This window comes from Oryzias latipes, chromosome 7, assembly GCF_002234675.1.
Source record: "Oryzias latipes chromosome 7, ASM223467v1".
Lineage (NCBI taxonomy): Eukaryota > Metazoa > Chordata > Actinopteri > Beloniformes > Adrianichthyidae > Oryzias > Oryzias latipes.
Window position 1 is genome coordinate 7,612,983 of NC_019865.2, and position 19,084 is coordinate 7,632,066.

The 19,084-nt window shown below is 39.6% G+C and overlaps 1 protein-coding gene across 6 annotated transcripts in view; it reads left to right on the forward strand.

Annotated features, from left to right (window-relative positions):
* LOC101173785 (rho guanine nucleotide exchange factor 40) overlaps nucleotides 1-17,968 on the forward strand; it is a 29,293-nt gene extending 11,325 nt beyond the window's left edge. Inside the window, exons 2-24 of one of the 6 annotated variants that reach the window (XM_011476876.3) lie at nucleotides 1,876-2,073; nucleotides 2,220-4,284; nucleotides 4,391-4,579; nucleotides 4,696-4,816; nucleotides 6,592-6,685; nucleotides 7,032-7,118; nucleotides 7,367-7,483; nucleotides 7,641-7,739; nucleotides 7,860-8,011; nucleotides 8,224-8,485; nucleotides 8,567-8,764; nucleotides 8,883-9,595; nucleotides 10,455-10,889; nucleotides 11,694-11,943; nucleotides 12,030-12,119; nucleotides 12,499-12,810; nucleotides 12,895-13,068; nucleotides 13,588-13,765; nucleotides 13,879-13,995; nucleotides 15,137-15,412; nucleotides 15,548-15,786; nucleotides 15,887-15,945; nucleotides 16,870-17,968. In XM_011476876.3, coding sequence (XP_011475178.1) covers nucleotides 1,876-2,073; nucleotides 2,220-4,284; nucleotides 4,391-4,579; nucleotides 4,696-4,816; nucleotides 6,592-6,685; nucleotides 7,032-7,118; nucleotides 7,367-7,483; nucleotides 7,641-7,739; nucleotides 7,860-8,011; nucleotides 8,224-8,485; nucleotides 8,567-8,764; nucleotides 8,883-9,595; nucleotides 10,455-10,889; nucleotides 11,694-11,943; nucleotides 12,030-12,119; nucleotides 12,499-12,810; nucleotides 12,895-13,068; nucleotides 13,588-13,765; nucleotides 13,879-13,995; nucleotides 15,137-15,412; nucleotides 15,548-15,786; nucleotides 15,887-15,925 — 6,405 coding nt within the window. In that variant the 3' untranslated portion in view covers nucleotides 15,926-15,945; nucleotides 16,870-17,968. Of the gene's footprint in view, nucleotides 1-1,875; nucleotides 2,074-2,219; nucleotides 4,285-4,390; nucleotides 4,580-4,695; nucleotides 4,817-6,591; nucleotides 6,686-7,031; nucleotides 7,119-7,366; nucleotides 7,484-7,640; nucleotides 7,740-7,859; nucleotides 8,012-8,223; nucleotides 8,486-8,566; nucleotides 8,765-8,882; nucleotides 9,596-10,454; nucleotides 10,890-11,693; nucleotides 11,944-12,029; nucleotides 12,120-12,498; nucleotides 12,811-12,894; nucleotides 13,069-13,587; nucleotides 13,779-13,878; nucleotides 13,996-15,136; nucleotides 15,413-15,547; nucleotides 15,787-15,886; nucleotides 15,946-16,869 lie in introns of those variants that run through there. The other 5 variants (XM_011476874.3, XM_011476877.3, XM_011476880.3 and 2 more) reach the window with 5 other exon arrangements.
* Nucleotides 17,969-19,084: the final 1,116 nt, after the last annotated feature.

Consider the following 19,084-nt stretch of genomic DNA (forward strand, 5'->3'; position numbering starts at 1 on the left):
TCATTTGGCAACCACTAGGGGTTTGTAGAATATATCAAATGGCTGCTATGTACTAGCACAATTTTACAACAGAGGGTAAACATAACATCAGACTGGTTCCAAAGAAAAAATAGATATATCTTAGATTAGATTTAACTTTCATGACAGCATTGTTGTATTTTGCAGGCTATTTGACATTTACATGATGCACAAACTGGAGTGTGGCATTTTGATTGACATGTGGTAGCTGAATTATTGGACTGTTTTGCTGCAGATTTGTCCCTCCACTTTTCAGTTTTGGGACGTTTTTGATAATGACGACCACTGAGTTGAAAAATTGCCTTTAGATGAACCCCATACAAACCAACCACAGTCTGTTTATCACTATATACACCCTATGGTTAAGACGAAGGTTGACTTTCACGCATTCGTTTTCCTGAAGTCATATTTCTCCCTCAGAGGCTATGCCAGGCATCTATATACATGAACCGTCTGAAGTCTGCTGCGATGGCTTTTGCTGAGCTAAATAAAGCAGCATCTAAAAGTGCTGTGGGGGCCATGACTTCAAGTCAAAGGGAGTGTGAAACTATAAACCAGAAAGTAGTCAAGAGCACAAGGTATTTACGTGGATGTTGGCTGCCAGAGTGGTTGCTTTCTGGCTGCATGAAAAAATGATCACCATGTTAAGCTCTGTTCAGCCTGCAACCCGCAACCTTTAATGCTAAAAGAGCCATTTGGCCCAGTTTCTTAATCTTGGAGAACCCAAAAAACTATTTTCTTCAGGGCTTTTAAAGTTATGTAAACAAATTTCGGTTTTTGTTTGTTCATTTTGGGAAGCAGCAACTAACAGCAGCCAAAAAAAAAAGAAAAAAGAAAACATACAAGTAAAAAAAAATTTGAATAAACTAAAATACATGGAAAAAATGATAGTAATTTAAAAAAAAGAATGAGGGCCAAATTTGACCCTGTGGGTTCTTCAGGGTTAAGCTACTGACCAAATACCAGCAGCAGCCAAAGTCCCACTTCACCATTTAGAAAAATACAATTAATTTATATTTTTTGTGAACCTTAAGCCATTTATGTATAATATGTACCCTTTAACTATTTACTTAAAACAATTGATTTGTACAAATTTTATAATTTATTTAACTTCTTTTACTTGTGACAGCAGCACATATACAAGTTCCTTTCAAAATGAAATACACCCTGTCTTAAATGAAATCCTCCTGCTGCAGCAGTTAACTTGAAAAGAACACGTAAGAAAGCCAAGTCAAACAAGTCCAGTCATTATGGCTTTTGTGCACCTTCCTTCTTTTTCTCCTTTTACTATTGAATATAAACATAACAACAACAAAACCAATATATTCTTTAGGTATATTCCAATCATAAACCATTCTGACAGTAGATTAAACCTTCTACTGTCATTTTTCTCAGTTATTTGAAATGTTAAAAGTTTAAACATAAATAACAAAACTTTATTTACTAAAACTAATTACCCAAAATTACCAAAAACACATTATTTATTAAATTTGTTAGCATTGTACTTCTAAGTCAAATAACCACAATGGAGAGATAAAGAATGTGCGTGTACTGTAGCTCCATAGCCTCAGGTTGCAGACCCTGCTAGCTGATTGCAAACATTTTAAACTACCGTAAGTTTGTATAATAAAGGGTTATGAGGTGAACCTGCAGCTTAAAATGTGACAAAACAGTAGCTTCTACATAAGATTTATATTTAATTTCCATAAATTATGTTAAATCCCAACGCTTTCCTCAAAAATAAGGTTAAAATGATTATCAATAAACACAATATTTCATCTAATTTCTTCCCCTACTTTAGTAAAATAACTCAACTGAAAGATGTAGTTACGGTTATATTTATGCTTCTTTTTATAGAACCTTGATTCTGTGGATAGTTCGATCCAGAAGCTTCTGTCTGCGCTGTACCCACCCTATGAAGCTACAGCCCCCACGCTGCTAAACCAACTCTTCCAAACCATCGACAGTCGTTTTCAGGGAGATGCACTTCGTTGTTTCTTGGACTTTCTGATCCCGGCTAAGCACATTTTAAACACAGTGCAGCAGGGAGCATGTGTAAGTCCCTGTTTTGTGCTCAGCAGCATTCTGAGTTATTTAAAAACAGTTAAACTTTGACATTGATTTTTTTAACTGAAAGAAATCAAATCAAAACATGTATTTCTACTAAAGCAATGTCATGTGTGTGACCTTTTCCTCGGCAGGCTCAGTACTCTGAGGCACTTTTCCTGTGTGAAGGCTGGCCTCTGTGCTTACGCGACCAAGTTGTGATCCATCTTGCCCCCATTGACCACCTGCTTCTTCAACCTGGCGACTTTTATCTCCAGGTGGCGCCATTCTGTGACCAGTCAGCCCGCATTTTGGTCTGCAACCTCTTGGAGGAGGAAGGAGTTAATTTAGATGTAGTGGAGGAGACTCCAGTCTCTGAGACCTCTTACCTTTCTATATTTAATCCTGACTTCTTATGCGAGATCAACCACGGCCGCTGTGGAACGCCACTTAGCCAATGCTTGCTCACCACTGAGGAAGGTTTGGTGAGGTTGCCATGGGAACAGGTGGCTGTGCCTGATTTTGGGGACCTGCCTCGGAGGGCTGGGAGTAGCATGGCCTCTGCTCCTCCAACATATCCTCCTCCACTTCCTCTTCCTTCATCTCCTCCTGACTTTCCAGAAAAGAGCTCACCTAGTAAATCATTTCCTCTGTCAACTGAAAAGCCATTGTTGTTCAAACAGAGCTCCCAAAATATCCAGAATTCCCATCCCTCCGCTTTCTCTGTAGAAACTAGAATATGTCCAGCAAAACATGGCATAGCCGTGTCACTTTGCCTTGTGGACAGTAGCTCTGCTTCTTCATCCCAACAGCTCAAAGTTAAAGAGAGTGAAACAGTGTGTAAGCCAATAGGCTGGGTTTCCCCTAATACCTGGGACAGCCGCTTTACTGGGATGACTTCCTCTTTGAGTCGAAACATATCTGCTGGCAAAAATAAAGGTGATTCTGAAAGCACACTGAAGAAAACACAGACTTTTACAAAAGCACAAGATATGAGCAGAAATTACCCAGCAGACCATGCTGTTGCAGATGGGGAATACATTGATGCATTGCAAGCCAGCAAGCTATTTGGTAATGACCATTTACTCACTAAAGAGAAATCAAATGTGGAAAGTCAACCACCCATACAAACTGAAGCAGAAAATCGAACATACCCGTTTATGCAAAGTCGGGCATGTAATCAATTCCTTCAGGAAGAGTCACAAACTCATTTGCAGTTAACAGGTAAATCACACGGTAATCATCAGTCTGGAGATGGAGGACCACCATTAACACACACACACCCACAAGCACATTTGCCCACAGAGTCATATGAACCCCCTCAGTGTATTCGCACTGTTCGCTTTGCAGAGAAACCCTGTACTCCGTGCATGAAAAGGCGACAAGGCGGAACATTTTCCAGAGCTCAAGAGTTGCGATGCAGGTACAGGGACTCGTATCAGGCTGCTTTACAAAACCCTGTCACCTTTGGAAAAGAAAAAATGAAGAATAAGCTAACAGTTGTGGAAGAGGATGGTGATGCATCTTTACCCAACAATTGGAAACAGAGATCAGTGGGGACTGAAACAGGGTATCCATGTTATAATGGTCAAGAAACACAGTGTGATCCTAAGAGACAAGACCAACCTCCTCCTCCTTCTGTTATTGAAGGCATTTGTAGAGGATCTGGAGAAAAAAATAAAATTCCTTACTGGAAACTTGGAGATACAAGCAAAGCTTCCTGTAAGGACTATAAGGCAACAAATAATTTGCATCCTCTGGAGCCACCATCTATAAGGAAAATTGAACAATTAAAAGATATTGAACAGTCGAGCAAACCTCATGGCAGCTTGCAAAACGTCAATGGAGCAAATACAACCATGGAAGCAATTACAGACACTAAAACTACTTTGTCACACAAGAACATCTCTAAACACTCAGATCTTCCCCACAACAGGTATGGATCAACATTTAGTTTCAGTGAAATTCCAAAAATGGACGAACCTCATGAAAGACTGCAAAGCAGCTCTACAGATGGAAGATGTTCATCACTGTCCACAGCGGTGGTGGACATCTCTGCAAAGTGTGAGCTGGTAATTGTTGAGGGCCAAACAGTACGGAGAAATGAAAACACTGACTCGTGTGCCGAGATTCCCCAGCTACATGTGGTGAAATGTAAAAACAGCACAGCCTTTGGACTGGTTTCCCCCAAAATAACCAGGAAGAAAATCATCAATCCAGGTACAGAATTGTGGATTTTCAAGAATTTTAATAGACATTTTAATAGACATTTTGTGTCCATTTTATTGTTTTCATTCCATCAAAATGAAAAACATATTTTTTACAGGAAGTGAGCAAAGGAGTGATTCTATTGGCCAACAAATAGAGAACCTGTCTCACAGCGTCCGCCCTCCGATCGTGGACATTCAGAGGCTAGCGCACCGCGGCCCTGCTCGCCCTCGACCTGACCACCTCCCCCTGGAAACCCCAGACCCAAGCGCCCACCCCCTCTATCAAGGAGTGGCATGTCTCACAGGTAATCTGAATAACATGGGTTTGTCCACACGCTGAGATAAGAAATTCAAAAAATCTTGTTAGTTGGTAAAAGCTCCTGTCTCTCTCCTAAGTCTATGCTTTCTGTGACCACTCTAGGTTGCAAAGACAGAACAGGCAGAGCAATAGTCGAGTTCTATGGAAATCACCAGGGATGGAATTCATCTGTAACAAGCTACGATCTCTTCCAAATGTTACTCTACTTCCACTCCATTACCAGGTAAAACCCAACATCCACCAGAATGCAGAAAAGATGTAGAATTCTTGATGGGTGACTCCACATCCATTCAGCAACTTTCTGACACATTCCTTAATCATTTCATCTATCAGAACTGACCTTAAAGGGCCCACACAATGCTATTCTTAAGCCTTTTATAGTAAACCATATCTATATATATCATAATATATTACCTTTGGTACACACAAGAACACATTTTTTATTAAATGTTGGTTGTTTTTGTAAGTTCTTTTCCAACCTGAGGGTAAGATGACTCAATTTCTAAGGCAGCGGCTTTTGCTCCATGTGAGTGCCGGCCATTTCATTACCATCTAGAGCTGGCCTCAGCAACGTCTTGCCCACGAAAACAAACAACATCCAAACTTTGCAAAGATATATGCGCATATCTGGGCTGCACGGTGGTGCAGTGGTTAGTGCTCTTGCCTCAGGTTTCAGGTCCCGGCTTGGGGACCTGAAACAGAACATCAATGGGGGACCTTTCTGTGTGAAGTTTGCACGTTCTCTTCGTGCATGCTTGGGTTTTCTCCGGGGACTCCGGCTTCCTCCCACCGTCCAAAAACATGCTTTGTAGGTTAATTGGTCAACCTAAATTGTTCCTAGGTGGGAATGTGAGAGTGCATGGGTGTGTGATTGCGGACACTCTACACTGCGACAGACTGGCGACCTGTCCAGGGTGTCCCCTGCCTTCGCCCACAAGTGGCCGGGATAGGCCCCGGCAGCCCCGTCACCCCGAAAGGGAAAAACAGATCAGAAGATGAATGAATGAATATGCGCATATCCTTTAAGGAAAGAGTTTTTGCCAATCACCACTAACTCTGTGCAGAAAGTGGGTGTGTGTGTTAGCCTGGGGGCTGTGCTGGCAGTGCAGACTCTTCCTGAAAGGGGCTGTTCTCACTTATCTACATCACAATCTGAGGACTCGCTCATTTTCGTGGATTGGGAGGGGCTGGTGCTCAGAGCGCAGGTTTTTAGATGAATACCCAGAAATATGTGAACAGATCAAAATACCACTTTGGAGTTTCTTTTCGTGAAGAATGAAGATTAAAATACCCTTAAAAGTAAAAAAAAAGATTCTGCATGGTAGGCCCTTTAAAAAAAATCTACCAATAGTTCTAATGCTAACACAGAATTATACTTCATCAGAAAGTGTTTTACTATGATATAGAGAATCTTTGCGGTAAAAAAGACAAATTCTATTAAAATGCTGAATGGAAATCCACAAAGCTTCCTTAAAAAAACTATAAAAAAATTATCCTGCACACCAAAGTCATTTTGATTTCATAAAGCACTTTTAATTTTAGCCCTTAATTTGACATTTTAAGCATGCTAGACTTCCATGCAAAGCAGATTGAACTTATTGCAAATATTAACCAGTTTAATAGGGTTTTAAACGTGTTTTCTAATGCATTAAAATAGCATACCTGCACTCGTACAAGAATGAATACGGCATGATACATTAACAGGTGGCATCGTGTCTCTGATGTGCTCCTTCATTAGCTGTAGTCTGAGGGTCTGTTCTGCATTCCCTTAACCATTTTACCAAAAAGAGAATTTGGGTATCTCTATTTCATTCATTAATGCACAAAATAAAAGGAAGAAATATGAGTTTGAATTGAGATGCATCCCTAAATTATCAAACCATTGACCCCCAGACTTAAGAAGACTTTTTTTTACCAGTATCAGACCAAAAAAAAAACAGGATGTTTGACCTCAGAAATGAAAAAAGTAGCATTTTAAAGCCTGTTTTTTTATTCCAGGAAAGAAGTCAGAGAAGCTGGGTTGACGCTTATTTTTGATGCCAAGAAGAGGCATCCACCACCCCAGCTCTACAAGGCATTAATGGATCTTCAAGTGGGTAACCCAAGGACCTCTGCATGGCAATGCTGCAACAGATCTGAGTTATTAGACTTCTCTATAAGGCTCAAATCTATTCAGCACACACTTTATCACTTATGTAATTTCGTTTTTAGTTACAGACATTCGGGCTGTTTTTTTTTTTACTGTAAGTGTAGTGGAAGAACATCATTGTGCAATATTATAAAGCTGCATTTTATAGGCCATCCTAAAAGTAGATATGTTTTTAAGACACGTTTTCACGTTGCACAAATAGCATTATGATTTTTTGCTGAATATAAAGGAAAAAAATCATGATTATTATTTCAGTTAGGTATTTTTGACATTTATTGATGTGTTTCAGGAGTGGCATCCCTGTGTAGTGAATAGTTTGGTCCTCGTGGTGGACAAAGACAACGCCCTTCTGCCGGAAAAATGTCCGGGGATACAGGTCATGCAGTTTTTTATTTCTATATTGGACATTCAAAAATCTCAGGTTCAGTCTTTTATTAAAGAAACCTAATTTGAATTGTCTCTGAGCTTTGCTGGCCTATTTAACCAACATTTCTCAAAGCTTTGATGGTAATAAACAGCTCTGTAATAAACCTGTGATTTCTTTAAAAATAAATTTACTCCTATAGAGAGTTATGCAGAGGTGAGGGCTTTCCTGTTAATCTAAATACTGTTGTCTAAAGGCAGACCAATGTGGTGACATCGATAAAAGCTTTGCTGAAGCTGGTGGAGATAAATCATTTGAGCTCAAACTTGGATGGGACGCTGTCTCGCAGCCCTTGTGTCTGGGTGGAGGTGCACCAGGTGAGATGTTTTACATAAACTGTTTTACCTTTTTAGTTCATTTTTTACTTATATTTCACCATATTTACAAAGAGTAATGCATGTATGGTTACACAAATGGGGGTTTTGTAAATTATTGTATGTTTGACACACGCAGCAATGCTTGTCTGTTTTGTAGAGACTTTTCCCGTTCGTTAATGGCCTTCATGAGGCATCCAACCTGCTACGCAGAGCGCTTCATAAATTAGAAGAACCTCAGATGACACAAACTGTGCAGGTAATGTTTTTCTTTTAACAGAAAAAAATAAAAAAATTACAAATAAAAAAAAATGGAAAAAATCATGACTAAATAGCAGAATCATTTTTGCATAAAGACGCAATTATTTTTGTCTAACAGGCTGTGCAGCAATGCATGATGAACCGGAAGACTCTGATTAGGGACGTCTTGGAGGATAGCCGATTGGTTAGCCTGCAGAGAGAAGGCGGGGCTGTTCTGGCTAGACTGAGGAAGGAAAGTGACTTAAAATATCCTCAATGTGAAGACCTCAGGTAAATGTAAAACTCTAGCTCTTAGCAGCACTGTAAGACCATCTTAATCTAAATATTAGAACATGCTGACAAACTCAACAGGATTGTGCTGTTTTACCTATTAGAACAATTGTTTCCTGAGCAAGCAAAGCTCCAAGGCTGGCAATTTCTATGAATACTTAAAATGCTTTACGAAACTATTAGTTCTTTTTAATTTATTTTTCTTCTTGTAGTGATGCAGTGGATTCAGTGACCTGCTTGTACAACTACGTAGAGGAGCAAGCTCACATCCTAGTCCAGAAGACCAACATGACACTGGAACATCTGGAGTATCTGCTGCCACTCAGAGAGATAGAGGGACACCTCAGACAGATTCAGCAGTGGTTTAACCAGGAGGGAGAGCGCCACCTGCTGGAGGCTAAATCAGTTGAAGAATCTGGTGACAGGATGGAACAGATTCTTAACAGCTTCACAAGTTTCTTGATTGAAGCCAACGTGAGTTCAAGTTTGTTTGTTTGTTTGTTTGCCCCGTTTTGTTAATGCAGCTTTGTCAGTTCAAATTTCTGTCCTTGCCAGGACCGAAGACATCATGCAGCGCCCCTACTATCAGAGGCAGAAAGGCTCCAGAAAAATGGGTTGTCCCACCCAGAGACTGAGATTTTTGGGGCTTATGTTTGCTCTTTTAAAGCTAATCTTGAGGATTTCTTGGGCAGAGCAGAGCAATGTGGACGTGAGCTGCAGATCATGGTTAATGTGTGCGACTTCTGTGAGCAGGTAAAACTAATACTGAATTTCACACAATGCGCAACACATTTCTTTAAATAAGCATGACCTATATAAAAAAAAACAGTTCTTCACTAGTATTTTTGTAAATTCATCGATCTGTTCACAGGCTACAATGCTGGCCACTGAATGTACTGATTACTTGAACCAAAGTCGACCCAGAATCCACAAAAAACAAGATGCCAACAGAACCTCACAGGTCAATCATACAAGCACTCAGCCACTGCAGCAAAGCCAGAACTCTGGTGTGAGCATGACAGATAGTTGTCAGCCCGAAATCCATGCAAATCAAAACTCAGATCCAATCTCCACTAACAAATCAGCACCTTCTACTGACAGCTTCATTCTTCAGGCTTTCCAAGAAAGGTTCCGGCATTTCAGCTCTGAGAGTTTCCAGGAGGTAAAGGCCCAGGCCAGCTCCCTGCGGAGTTCTCGGGGAATGCGGGTCTGGAATGCTGCCTGGCTGATATGTCAGAAAGCCCAGCAGCAGCTCCAGGAGAGGATGCAAGAGATGGATGAACTTTACTATCAACAAGCACATTTTAACCGGTGGTGTGCTGGTCATTTTGTGGATGTGGAATGTACCAATGTTCAGAATGAACCTCCTGGTGGACAAAGCTTGGTGGTACAATCAAGCTTTGGACCTGAGCGACCGCAGTGGGAGGGTGTTGTGTCAGGATGTGGAGATCTAAAGGAAAGGAGGCCCACCCTCTGCGACAGCAGCCCCAGTTCAACTGCAGCCTGCTGTAACATCAAACCTGAGGAAAACAGCAGAAGTAAAATCTGCCAGGAGTCCCAGATCACTCCACAGTCACATCACAGGTAACAACCCCGATTTTTTTTTTTTAATTTACCAAGGCTGTGTCCCACCAAGGTGGGGTAGCCTAGACAAGGCACACAATTTTTCCCTCTGTCTCTTCCCCAAACCCTCCTCCTTCAGTGTGTGAGTGCATGTGTGTGTATGTGCGTGTGACTGGTCTAAGGCCCCGATAGGTTATTAAAAACCCACTTCGATAAGACTTCAGTTTTGCTGATTTTAACATGGTCTTGTGGCATTTTTCTGATGATGGAGTACATATATTTAGAAAATCAAGCTGAAAATTGCATTTCTGAGTATTTCTTTTTTAATTCAAATTGTTGTAAATCAGAAGCAGCTGAAAACATGCCTTTGGAAAAAAGATTGTAGTTGTGGCATCACAAGCTGCCTGCGTTGCTCCTATCTGATGCATCCATTTGTAGACGACTAGATCCATGTACATCTTTGTTTTCCTTGTCCGAGCTGGCATCTGGATTTAAACTGTACGGCTGGATATCTCTGATATTGCCCACCATTTTTGTTGCACCGGTAATGTTAGGTTGGTGGTGTGAGGGACGGAAGAGAGTGTAAACAGAGAGCTTTCAGCAATGGGGAGGGGAAGGGGTGGTGGTTGCTCTGTATTAACAGTCCCGCCCACAATTCAGAGGTGTATTTCTAGTAAACAACTGCTGCTCCACAGAAACTATGTCCTAGAAATGACACAGGTTTTCTTTGATTTTGGCTAAAAATGACATCATCATAATTAGAAGAACACCGAAAACAGTTTTACTATAGCGCAATGGATTATTTGAGTGATGTCCTTAAAATTTAAATCAAATATATATTTCACTTACCATTTTAAGTTACCTTTTGAACTTCTGACAGGTCTTCAAGAAAAAATGAAAAGGGGACGAGACGGAGAGAGCTGAGCAGAGCCAGGAGTGAGAGGGATGCTGCTGCTCTGTCTCAGTCCCACAATGTTGGCTGCCAGTGGTTTCCTTGGGGACGTAGATCAGTGAGCCAGGATTTAAGCAACGCTAGAGTCATCACAGCTGACTCCTCCACTTCTCCTGAACAGAGGACTCCACCACCCTCCTCTTGTTCCCACCATGGTCAGCCATCGTGTCGAATCCTCCAGGAAGCTCAGAAGTTTCAGATCTCTCGTCATGGGAGCTTCTGTTCAGAGGACTCCTGCGCGAGTGACCAGGGGGCTTTAGGAGGAAACAGGGCCGTGTGTTGCCAAAACTCCAGTCTGCCTGGCCAAGGATGTGAGGGATCATTTTGTTTGGCAAAGCCACATGAGAGTTCAAGCAGTGCTCTGTAAGTGTGAAGGTTTACATACAGATTTAAAAAAAAACTTCAAATTTCAGATGTTTATTATGCAAAGTAATATTTTCATGCAGTATTTTAAAGTTGCTGTGAAATGTAAAATGATTTTATTGATTCTGTTCTGTCTCTAAGCTGACAATGAAGAGCCACAGGTATTATCTTTTGCCTCTTTAGTAATTTTTTGTTTTTTGTTTCTTAAGAACAAACTCCTACCGTGTTAGTCTGTCAATAATTCCGTCATCTTGATCTGCAAGTGACAAAAAATAGTCTATAATTCTGTATTTATACCAAAGATTACAGCAAACACCAGCTAAGCAGAATGTGCAGACTTTAGTTTAAGAACAAACACCTGCTTTTTAAACACAAATACTTTTTTAAAATAACGCCATTAAGTTTTTAAAGTCTTTGCCTTAATCTGAACATCATATTAGCACTTTTTTCATGGAGTGAGATATCATTAAACTTTTTTTACTTATGAGATTTGTTTGGAAAAATGTCCCTGCTCATTTTCATTTTTTAATTCATTTTCTTTGTTGACCTCACCTGTTAAAGGTCAGTTAGAGGTACATTCTCCAGAGCTAACCAGCCACTGAAAGATGTGTTTTGTGGGAAAGGTTCAACTAAAATAATATACCCTTTGAAAATGTCATCTCTGACAGTGAGGCATTGAGAGAAGTAAAAAACCTGCGGATATTTAAAAAATTCCTTCTACTCTGTTTGTAAATGTCTACAAAACCATAAAGTTGTAGTAAGGTTTTGCTTTGGGAGTCATTTGATTTTTTTTTTTTCTTCCAGGAGGCTGCAGCGTGTCATGGAAGAGCTGGTCTTCACAGAGAGGGAGTATGCGCGCTCACTTGGTTACATCCTGACCCACTACTTCCCCCTCATGGACAGATTGGACATTCCCCAAGACCTCAGAGGAAAGCGAGGGATCATATTTGGCAACCTGGAGAAGCTCTATGACTTCCATAACCACTATTTCCTACCTGAGTTGGAGGCCTGTGAGAGAGAGCCAGCCATGATAGCTCGCTGCTTCCTCAGACATGTGAGAATATACCAACATGTCCTCTTCCATGGAGTGATTCAGTTTGTAACGAAGTCATTGCTTTTAACTATTGTTTTTTTCTGCAGAGTGAGAGTTTTGGTCTGTACTCTTTGTACAGTAAGAACAAACCGCAGTCCGATGCTCTGATTCTGCACCGCCGCCATGATATCTTTAAGGTCAGTCCGTATCTGCAATAATGTTTTATCTGACAATATTATATATTTTGAGTCCCTATTACAGAACACAAGAAATATAAAAGTCTGAAAATTTCAGTTTAGATCTGCTGGTTATTTTATGTTATGTATGTAATAATAATTATGTATGTAATAAGTATAACATAGTAAAGCATAGCATAGCATAGCACTGTATGTTTTGGAATAGTATAGTGAAGCATAGAACAGTATAGTATAGTGTGGTATGAGGTGTAGTGGGGTATAGTATAGTATTGTATAGCATACAATAGTACAGAATACAAGCATACAATAAACAGACATTTAGAAAAAACATCTGTCAGTTTGTGAAAATGTAGGAATATTCCTGCCTTTTTCTTTACAGAAGAAGCAGCAGGAGCTGGGAGACCTGATGGATCTGTCGTCATATTTACTGAGACCGATCCAGAGGATCAGCAAGTACAGCCTGCTGCTGCAGGACATGCTGGCCTTGTCCAGATCATACAGGCCAAAAGACAGGATTGAAGATGCATTCTCTGAGTCTGATGAGTGTGGCCCGCCTGCTTATGTGTCTGACCTGAGGGGCAGTGAGAGGGAGAGGGAGCTGGCTGAGATCCAGGCTGCTGCAGACCTAGTTCGCTTTCAGATGCGCCATGGCAATGATTTACTCACCATGGACGCTATCCAGGACTGTGATGTAAGATCTCCAGATGTATCACTCATTCTAGAAACACAATGCTAGATGTTATTAACATCTTTTGTTTTGCACTTTTGTCCCCAGCAGATTAATTTGAAAGAACAGGGGCAGCTGATTCGCCAGGACGAATTCACAGTTTTCTTTAGGAAGAAGAAATGTATTCGTCGCATCTTCCTCTTTGAAGATTTGATTCTCTTCACCAAGCCCAAGAAAACAGATGTTGGAAATGATGTTTATGTCTACAAGCAGTCATTTAAGGTTTGCATGTTTTACTTTTTTGCTTTTTTTGACACCCAATGGAACCTAAAATGTCCCAATTTTTGGAAGGACATTTTTTAAGTTTGATTTTTTTTATTTATGTATTTTACAGTAAAAGGAACTTTAAGCATTATATAAAACCTGCTGCAATGTGGAATTCTTTAAGTATTTAACATTCTGTTAGCTTAGAACATGTATGATAGTGATTTTAGTTTTTAGAAAAATTTTTGATTAAAAAAAATTCACTTAGCTTTACATTTTCAACAGTATCAAAGGAGCAAGATGATTGCAAGTTAAAAAAAAAGTAAAGTTTGCTGAATTTTGCTTTCAGTTTTTAAAGCAATCAACTTTTCTAAATTTTATGTCATTTGTTAACTTGTTTACAAAGCACATTTGCAAGATTTTGGGTTCCAACTATTTTACTTAGCTGTATAGAGCTTTTTCTTTACTCTCAAAAGCTTTTAAAGACCTGAATGTAATTGTTGTTTTTTCGTCATTGCCTGTCATTGTATTTTCCAGACCAATGACATAGGGATGACTCACAATTCCTCTGTGGGCAGTCTGTGTTTTGAGATCTGGTTCCGCAGAAGGAAAAGTGAGGACACGTATACTTTGAAGGCCTCTAGCATAGAGGTGAAGAAAGCCTGGACCAACGATCTGGAAAGCATTCTGTGGGATCAGGCTGCTCACAGCAGAGGTTGTGATAACATGTAACAGCTTTTTTTAAGGTCTACAACATTGTATATAATGCTTTACAGGTTTACAAAACAGGTTAAACAGTTTTTTATTGTTTCAAAACTCTTATTTTAGAGCTGCGGCTGCAGGAGAGGGTGTTCATGGGAATAGGCCGAAAACTTTACATGGACATTCAACCCAGTGAAGCTGCAATTTGTAATCGCGGCGTCAGCTGTGTCTTGCCTGGAAGAAGTAAGGAGCTGCAAACCATTTAGAGGCATTTGTGTCTGAACTTTTCATTAAAACAGCCATCTAACATAAAGGTTTTCTAAACACTAAACTTTAAAGACCCACTTTGATCATCTATTGAGCTACATTAAATGCACTCCCAGTGTTTTTTTCATTATGATTAAGTCATTTTTGGTCAAAAATAAAAAAAAACTGTGTCGTCAAGCATCATCTTCATAGTTTCGGCAGAGCAGCAGGTCATTAGAAATTTGCCCCTAAGTTTGCACTGTTGGCATGGAGCAACCTCATCCCCTCTTCCCCTCCCTGTTGCTAAGAGCACTCTGTTTACACGCCCTCCCACTAGCTTACAGCCACTCAAATAGCCCCCCAAAATGGCAAGTAATATTGGAGCCAGAGTATAGTTTGAATGAGGAAAACATAGACATATGGATCCATTTGTCTCCAAGTAGATTCTTCAGAATGGAGCAGAGTAGGTAGCTGGTGGCTTGCTGTAGGAACGTCTATTTCACATCTACAAGGGAACATGTTGCCAGCCTAGCATATTTTTTGTGTCAGAAATGAGCTCTTTTTCAAACTGTTTTTTTGTCTGCCCTCGATTACCGTAACAAGGATTTGCACAAAAGAAATACTCAGAAATCAAATGTCAAGCTTAATTTTCCTTATGTATGTCCTCCATTATTACAAAAGGACACAAGAAGATGTTAAAAACACAATTATTGTCAGAGTGAGTCTTTAAATCCTTTAGTTTTAATTTTTAGCAAGAAACAAAACATTAATGGTTGACCGAACTGAATTCAATTTAAAAACATTTATTTATCTTTACAGGGTTATTTGTGTGCAGCCCTCACAAATAGTGCTATAACTCATGCTAGAATGAATCGCTCCTAAATTGATGCAAAGCCTTTATATACTTTTAATATTTTATCACAATTTCAAATACAAAACATGAGTTAAATGCAAATTTTAAAGTCATAATAGTAACTTTTTTTTTGCAATTAAAAAAAATGTGACACCATTTATTATTAGGCTGCCTGGCTGTTTTCTGGTTATGTAAACTGAAGAAGAGGAAACAGCAACAGTCTTCCTTTCTCACCACTGCAGTCCGTGAAATTCTCATTGATGGCGCGTGTCTGTGTGTCGTCAGTCCCTGTGGCGTGTTGTTCACACAGGGCTTTAGATCATCCCCGGCCTCACTCTGTCGGGTCCGGCAGTACCGCCTCCACCACCCTCAGCCAATCATCATCCTCCTCTGGCCGTGGCTCGCTGCCTCCTGCTGGTTGTCCGGGTAGCATGTCAAAGTGTGCTGACGCCAATCCAGTTGTGCACTCCTCTCCAGAGGTGGTGACAGAAAATCAACTCAATCATCATCTTCATCAACACAACCTTCCACAGCACTTTAAACTTATGAGCTCATTAGTCTGTAAGTTACCAAATATAAAGTTACATTTGTAATTAGAAAATCAGTTTCTAATATTTTACCATTCAGTGTAACTGGATGCCATGACAGGAATTTGAAGTTTTAATTGAGTTGATCCTGATTTTATTTGGATTAAAGTGGACACCACAGAGTCATCAGTGGAGGACACAAACTCCTTCAGCATTTCAGACCAAAGCTTCCTGTCTGCCATAAGTGGAGAGGTAGTCGACGACTCCTCGCTTGTATCCCAGAGTTCACAGCAACAACCATCATTTTATCGGACTCCCAGCCTGAGGAAAAACAGCTCACATGAAGTTGTTAGACAGAAGCCAGACCTTCCTCCCAAACCACAGCATCTGGCTAAAGCCCAGATGCAGGTGAACATTTCACAGTGAAAACATTTATCATTTCAACTCTTTAGTTGCATGTTTTGCCTCTTAATTGAACAGCTGTATAACATCTCTCCCTTAATTACAGGTTGAGGAAATTATATTTGGAAAATCTACCGAAGTTTAACGAAGAATAGTCAGGTAAAGGTAAAGATTTTTTACATTATCAGCGGAACAGAAAATAAAAATGCTGCTGTGATATTTTACTTTGAGTTCTTATAAAAATAACATGTTTGGAGACAATATTTGTAAATTTGAAAACAGCTGTTTTTAGTTTAAAAAACTTTCTTAACCCTGGAGAGCCCAAGAAAATGTTTCTTCTGGGCTTTTAAATTTAATTAGACAATTTATTAGGGGCTGGATTGTGGCGTAGTGGTTGGCGCCTTGCAGCAAGAAGGCCCTCAGCTCAAGACCTGAAACAGAACAGCAATGAGGGACCCTTCTGTGACTTGTTTGCATGTTCTCCCCATGCATGTGTGGGTTTTCTCCCGGGACCCTGGCTTCCTCCCGCCATCCAAAAACATGCTTCATACTTATTCTAAATTGCCCCTGGGTGTGAATGTGAGTGTGCATGGGTGTGTGATTTGTGACAGACTAGCAATTTGTCCAGGATTACACTGCCTTCACCCACAATGATAGGGTGAAGCCGTGATAGGCTTTGGCAGCCCCGTAAGGGACAAAACAGGTTTAGAAGATGAATAGATAATTTATCTTTATTCTGAAATAAAATAATATAATTTAAAAAAGGTATAAATAAAAAATAGGCAAATTTGACCCCAGGGGTTCTCCAAGGTTTACATTTTTTTCATATCTTTTTTTTTTTTAATCTTGAAATTATATCTAAAAAATTAAAAACTTATCGATTTGCTTTTAAGTTGATGCTAAATTGAGGTAGGTATGGAGCAGTTGTAGTTTGATGCACATTTGCATCAATAGTCATCAATGATTGAAGGAATATTTAAAACTTGAAAATTCACAAGACTTATTTTTTCAAGCTGTTAACAAATTTAGACAAACCTTCCAGCTGTGACTGTCATTCTAAAAGAAATTTGTCTCTAAATATTGTTGCAGATTTGCTGTCGGGGGTTCTGCTGCAGTCGCTGTTCAAATGAAGGGATCACTACAGCCGTCATTTCCACATCTTAAGGATCTATTTACAAAAAATGATGGTGATTGAAGCAGTTTGAACAGTTTGTGTTCTTCAAGACTTTTGGAGGATTTACTCTTGAATTTTAAAAATCTCAGCAACTCGAGATAACTGATCTGAATTGACCTATTCAACTTATGATTCTTCTACCTATATGGTCTTTGCTCCAAAGAAGCCAAAAATAAAAATAAAAAAAGCTGCTGTTTGTCTTCAGTCTTTGTTGTCACTTGACGGTTTTGGTCCCAAGATCACTATGGAAAACGACCAGTGTCCAAAGATTCAATTCAAGTGATCATTTTCTTTGCCCAAAGCACAGAAGAGGCTGAACACGAGACTGAAAAAGGCCAGCTGGAGAATCGTGGTCTATGTTCTGACAGAAAACTGTTCTTTTCTGTGTTGAATGCTTTATTTACAATGTTTTTAAAACAAATTGAAAATATATCTCTACGTTTTCTACGCCTATCATTTCCTTTGGTGTGTTTTTATAAGTTGTGTTACTGCTATTGCCATGTTACATTTTCTTTTCATGTACAAACATGTTTTTGCAGTTGGTAAATTGTCTGTTTTTCCTGCTTTGTCTTGAGGGAGAGACCACTACTTGATGTGTTTAATTTATTCCTGTGCTGCAGTTAACCCAACAAAACTTCTCTTCTTAGAAACTGAAACTAAAATAAAAGACCAGGCAATCAGCAATTCTGTCATGAAGGGTCCATTTATACAAATAAAAGCTGTTTCACATGTCCAGAAATGACACTTTGAATTTTTAAAAAGAGTAATATTTGAAAATATTTTAATTTACTATAGTTCTTTGGCATAACTTTTTCAGATTGTTGTATTTTTGTTAGCTTTTTATGATTTCATTGCGTGTGCTATGGAAATACGTAAACAGTAAAGGAACCTCAAATATAAAAAAATTTAGATCTAAACAGTTTTTTTATGATTTATAAGGAATTTATCTGCTCTCTCATCTTTTTTAAACGATGATACACATGATGTGATTATTAAAAAAGGTTAATGAAGTTGCGTGCTTTCTCTTTTTTGGGTTCTTTTTCCTGGGGCACTGCTATAAATTACATTAATGAGACCAAACTTTGATTTTGGTCACTGATTTTTTTGTTTTTTTGTCAAACTAATTTTTTCTTAGTGGTTTACATTATCAAAACAAGGTTTTTGTTTTGTTTGCTAACGTTTAGCAAAAATAATTTACTTCCCAATCAGTATCAGAGGTTGGCTTACTCAGTGTAGGACCTTACACACAGGAAACCTGGGATCACTTTCCAGGGTGAGCCCAATCCCTTCCCGCTGCTGCTTAAGCTCTGTCTGGGTCTCCCTGTGCCTTAAAATACGGGGTTGTGTCAAGGAGGGCATCCAGTGTAAAACTCTCTGCCAAGCCACCTGTTTAAATCAGTGAAAGCTAATTTACTGCTGTGACCCCTGACGGGTTGTGCTGACTTCTAAACTGAAAACTAACTTGGAACTTTTATCCGTCTGTTAAGCATCTCTATAAATTTTCCTTTAAGAGAGGCCTGAGGACACATGAATGATCAGCACTGCTTTCTGCTGTCATGTGCTGCAAGTTTCTGTTTGCAGTTTACAGAAACAGACTATGAGTAGAGAAGAGAATATATGAATAATATGACTTTTATTTTAAAGAGTTCATATTATCAATATATAACTGTAAATGTACTGAAAGCAGCTGGATGCTCAGTTGGCCGTGTGTAGGGTTGGCACATGGGAAAATAGGCTTCATCCAGTCACGCTACTGCCTAACTATGTAGCCACAAGGATGCCTAAGTCTGGATCTCCCTGTTCCGGGTTCCCAGCGCAAATAAAATACAGGGATGTGTCAGGAAGAGCATCCGACGTAAACATTTCTGCCAAACCACCTGTGTGACTTAGTGAAAGCTGATTTCCTGTGGTGGCGAACACTGAGGGGATATGCCCAAAGTTGCACAACAACAACATATGTTAATGTTCTCCATAACTTGTGTAAAGCCGAAATGCAACAGTGCTGGCACGATTGGGCAAACTGGTGTTGAACACGTCCTTGGATTATTTAGGAAGAGCAGTAAATTGTCACACCACTCAGCACAGTGGTTGAGCTGTAAGGCATTTCTTGTTGTTTTTTTTTATGTTTTA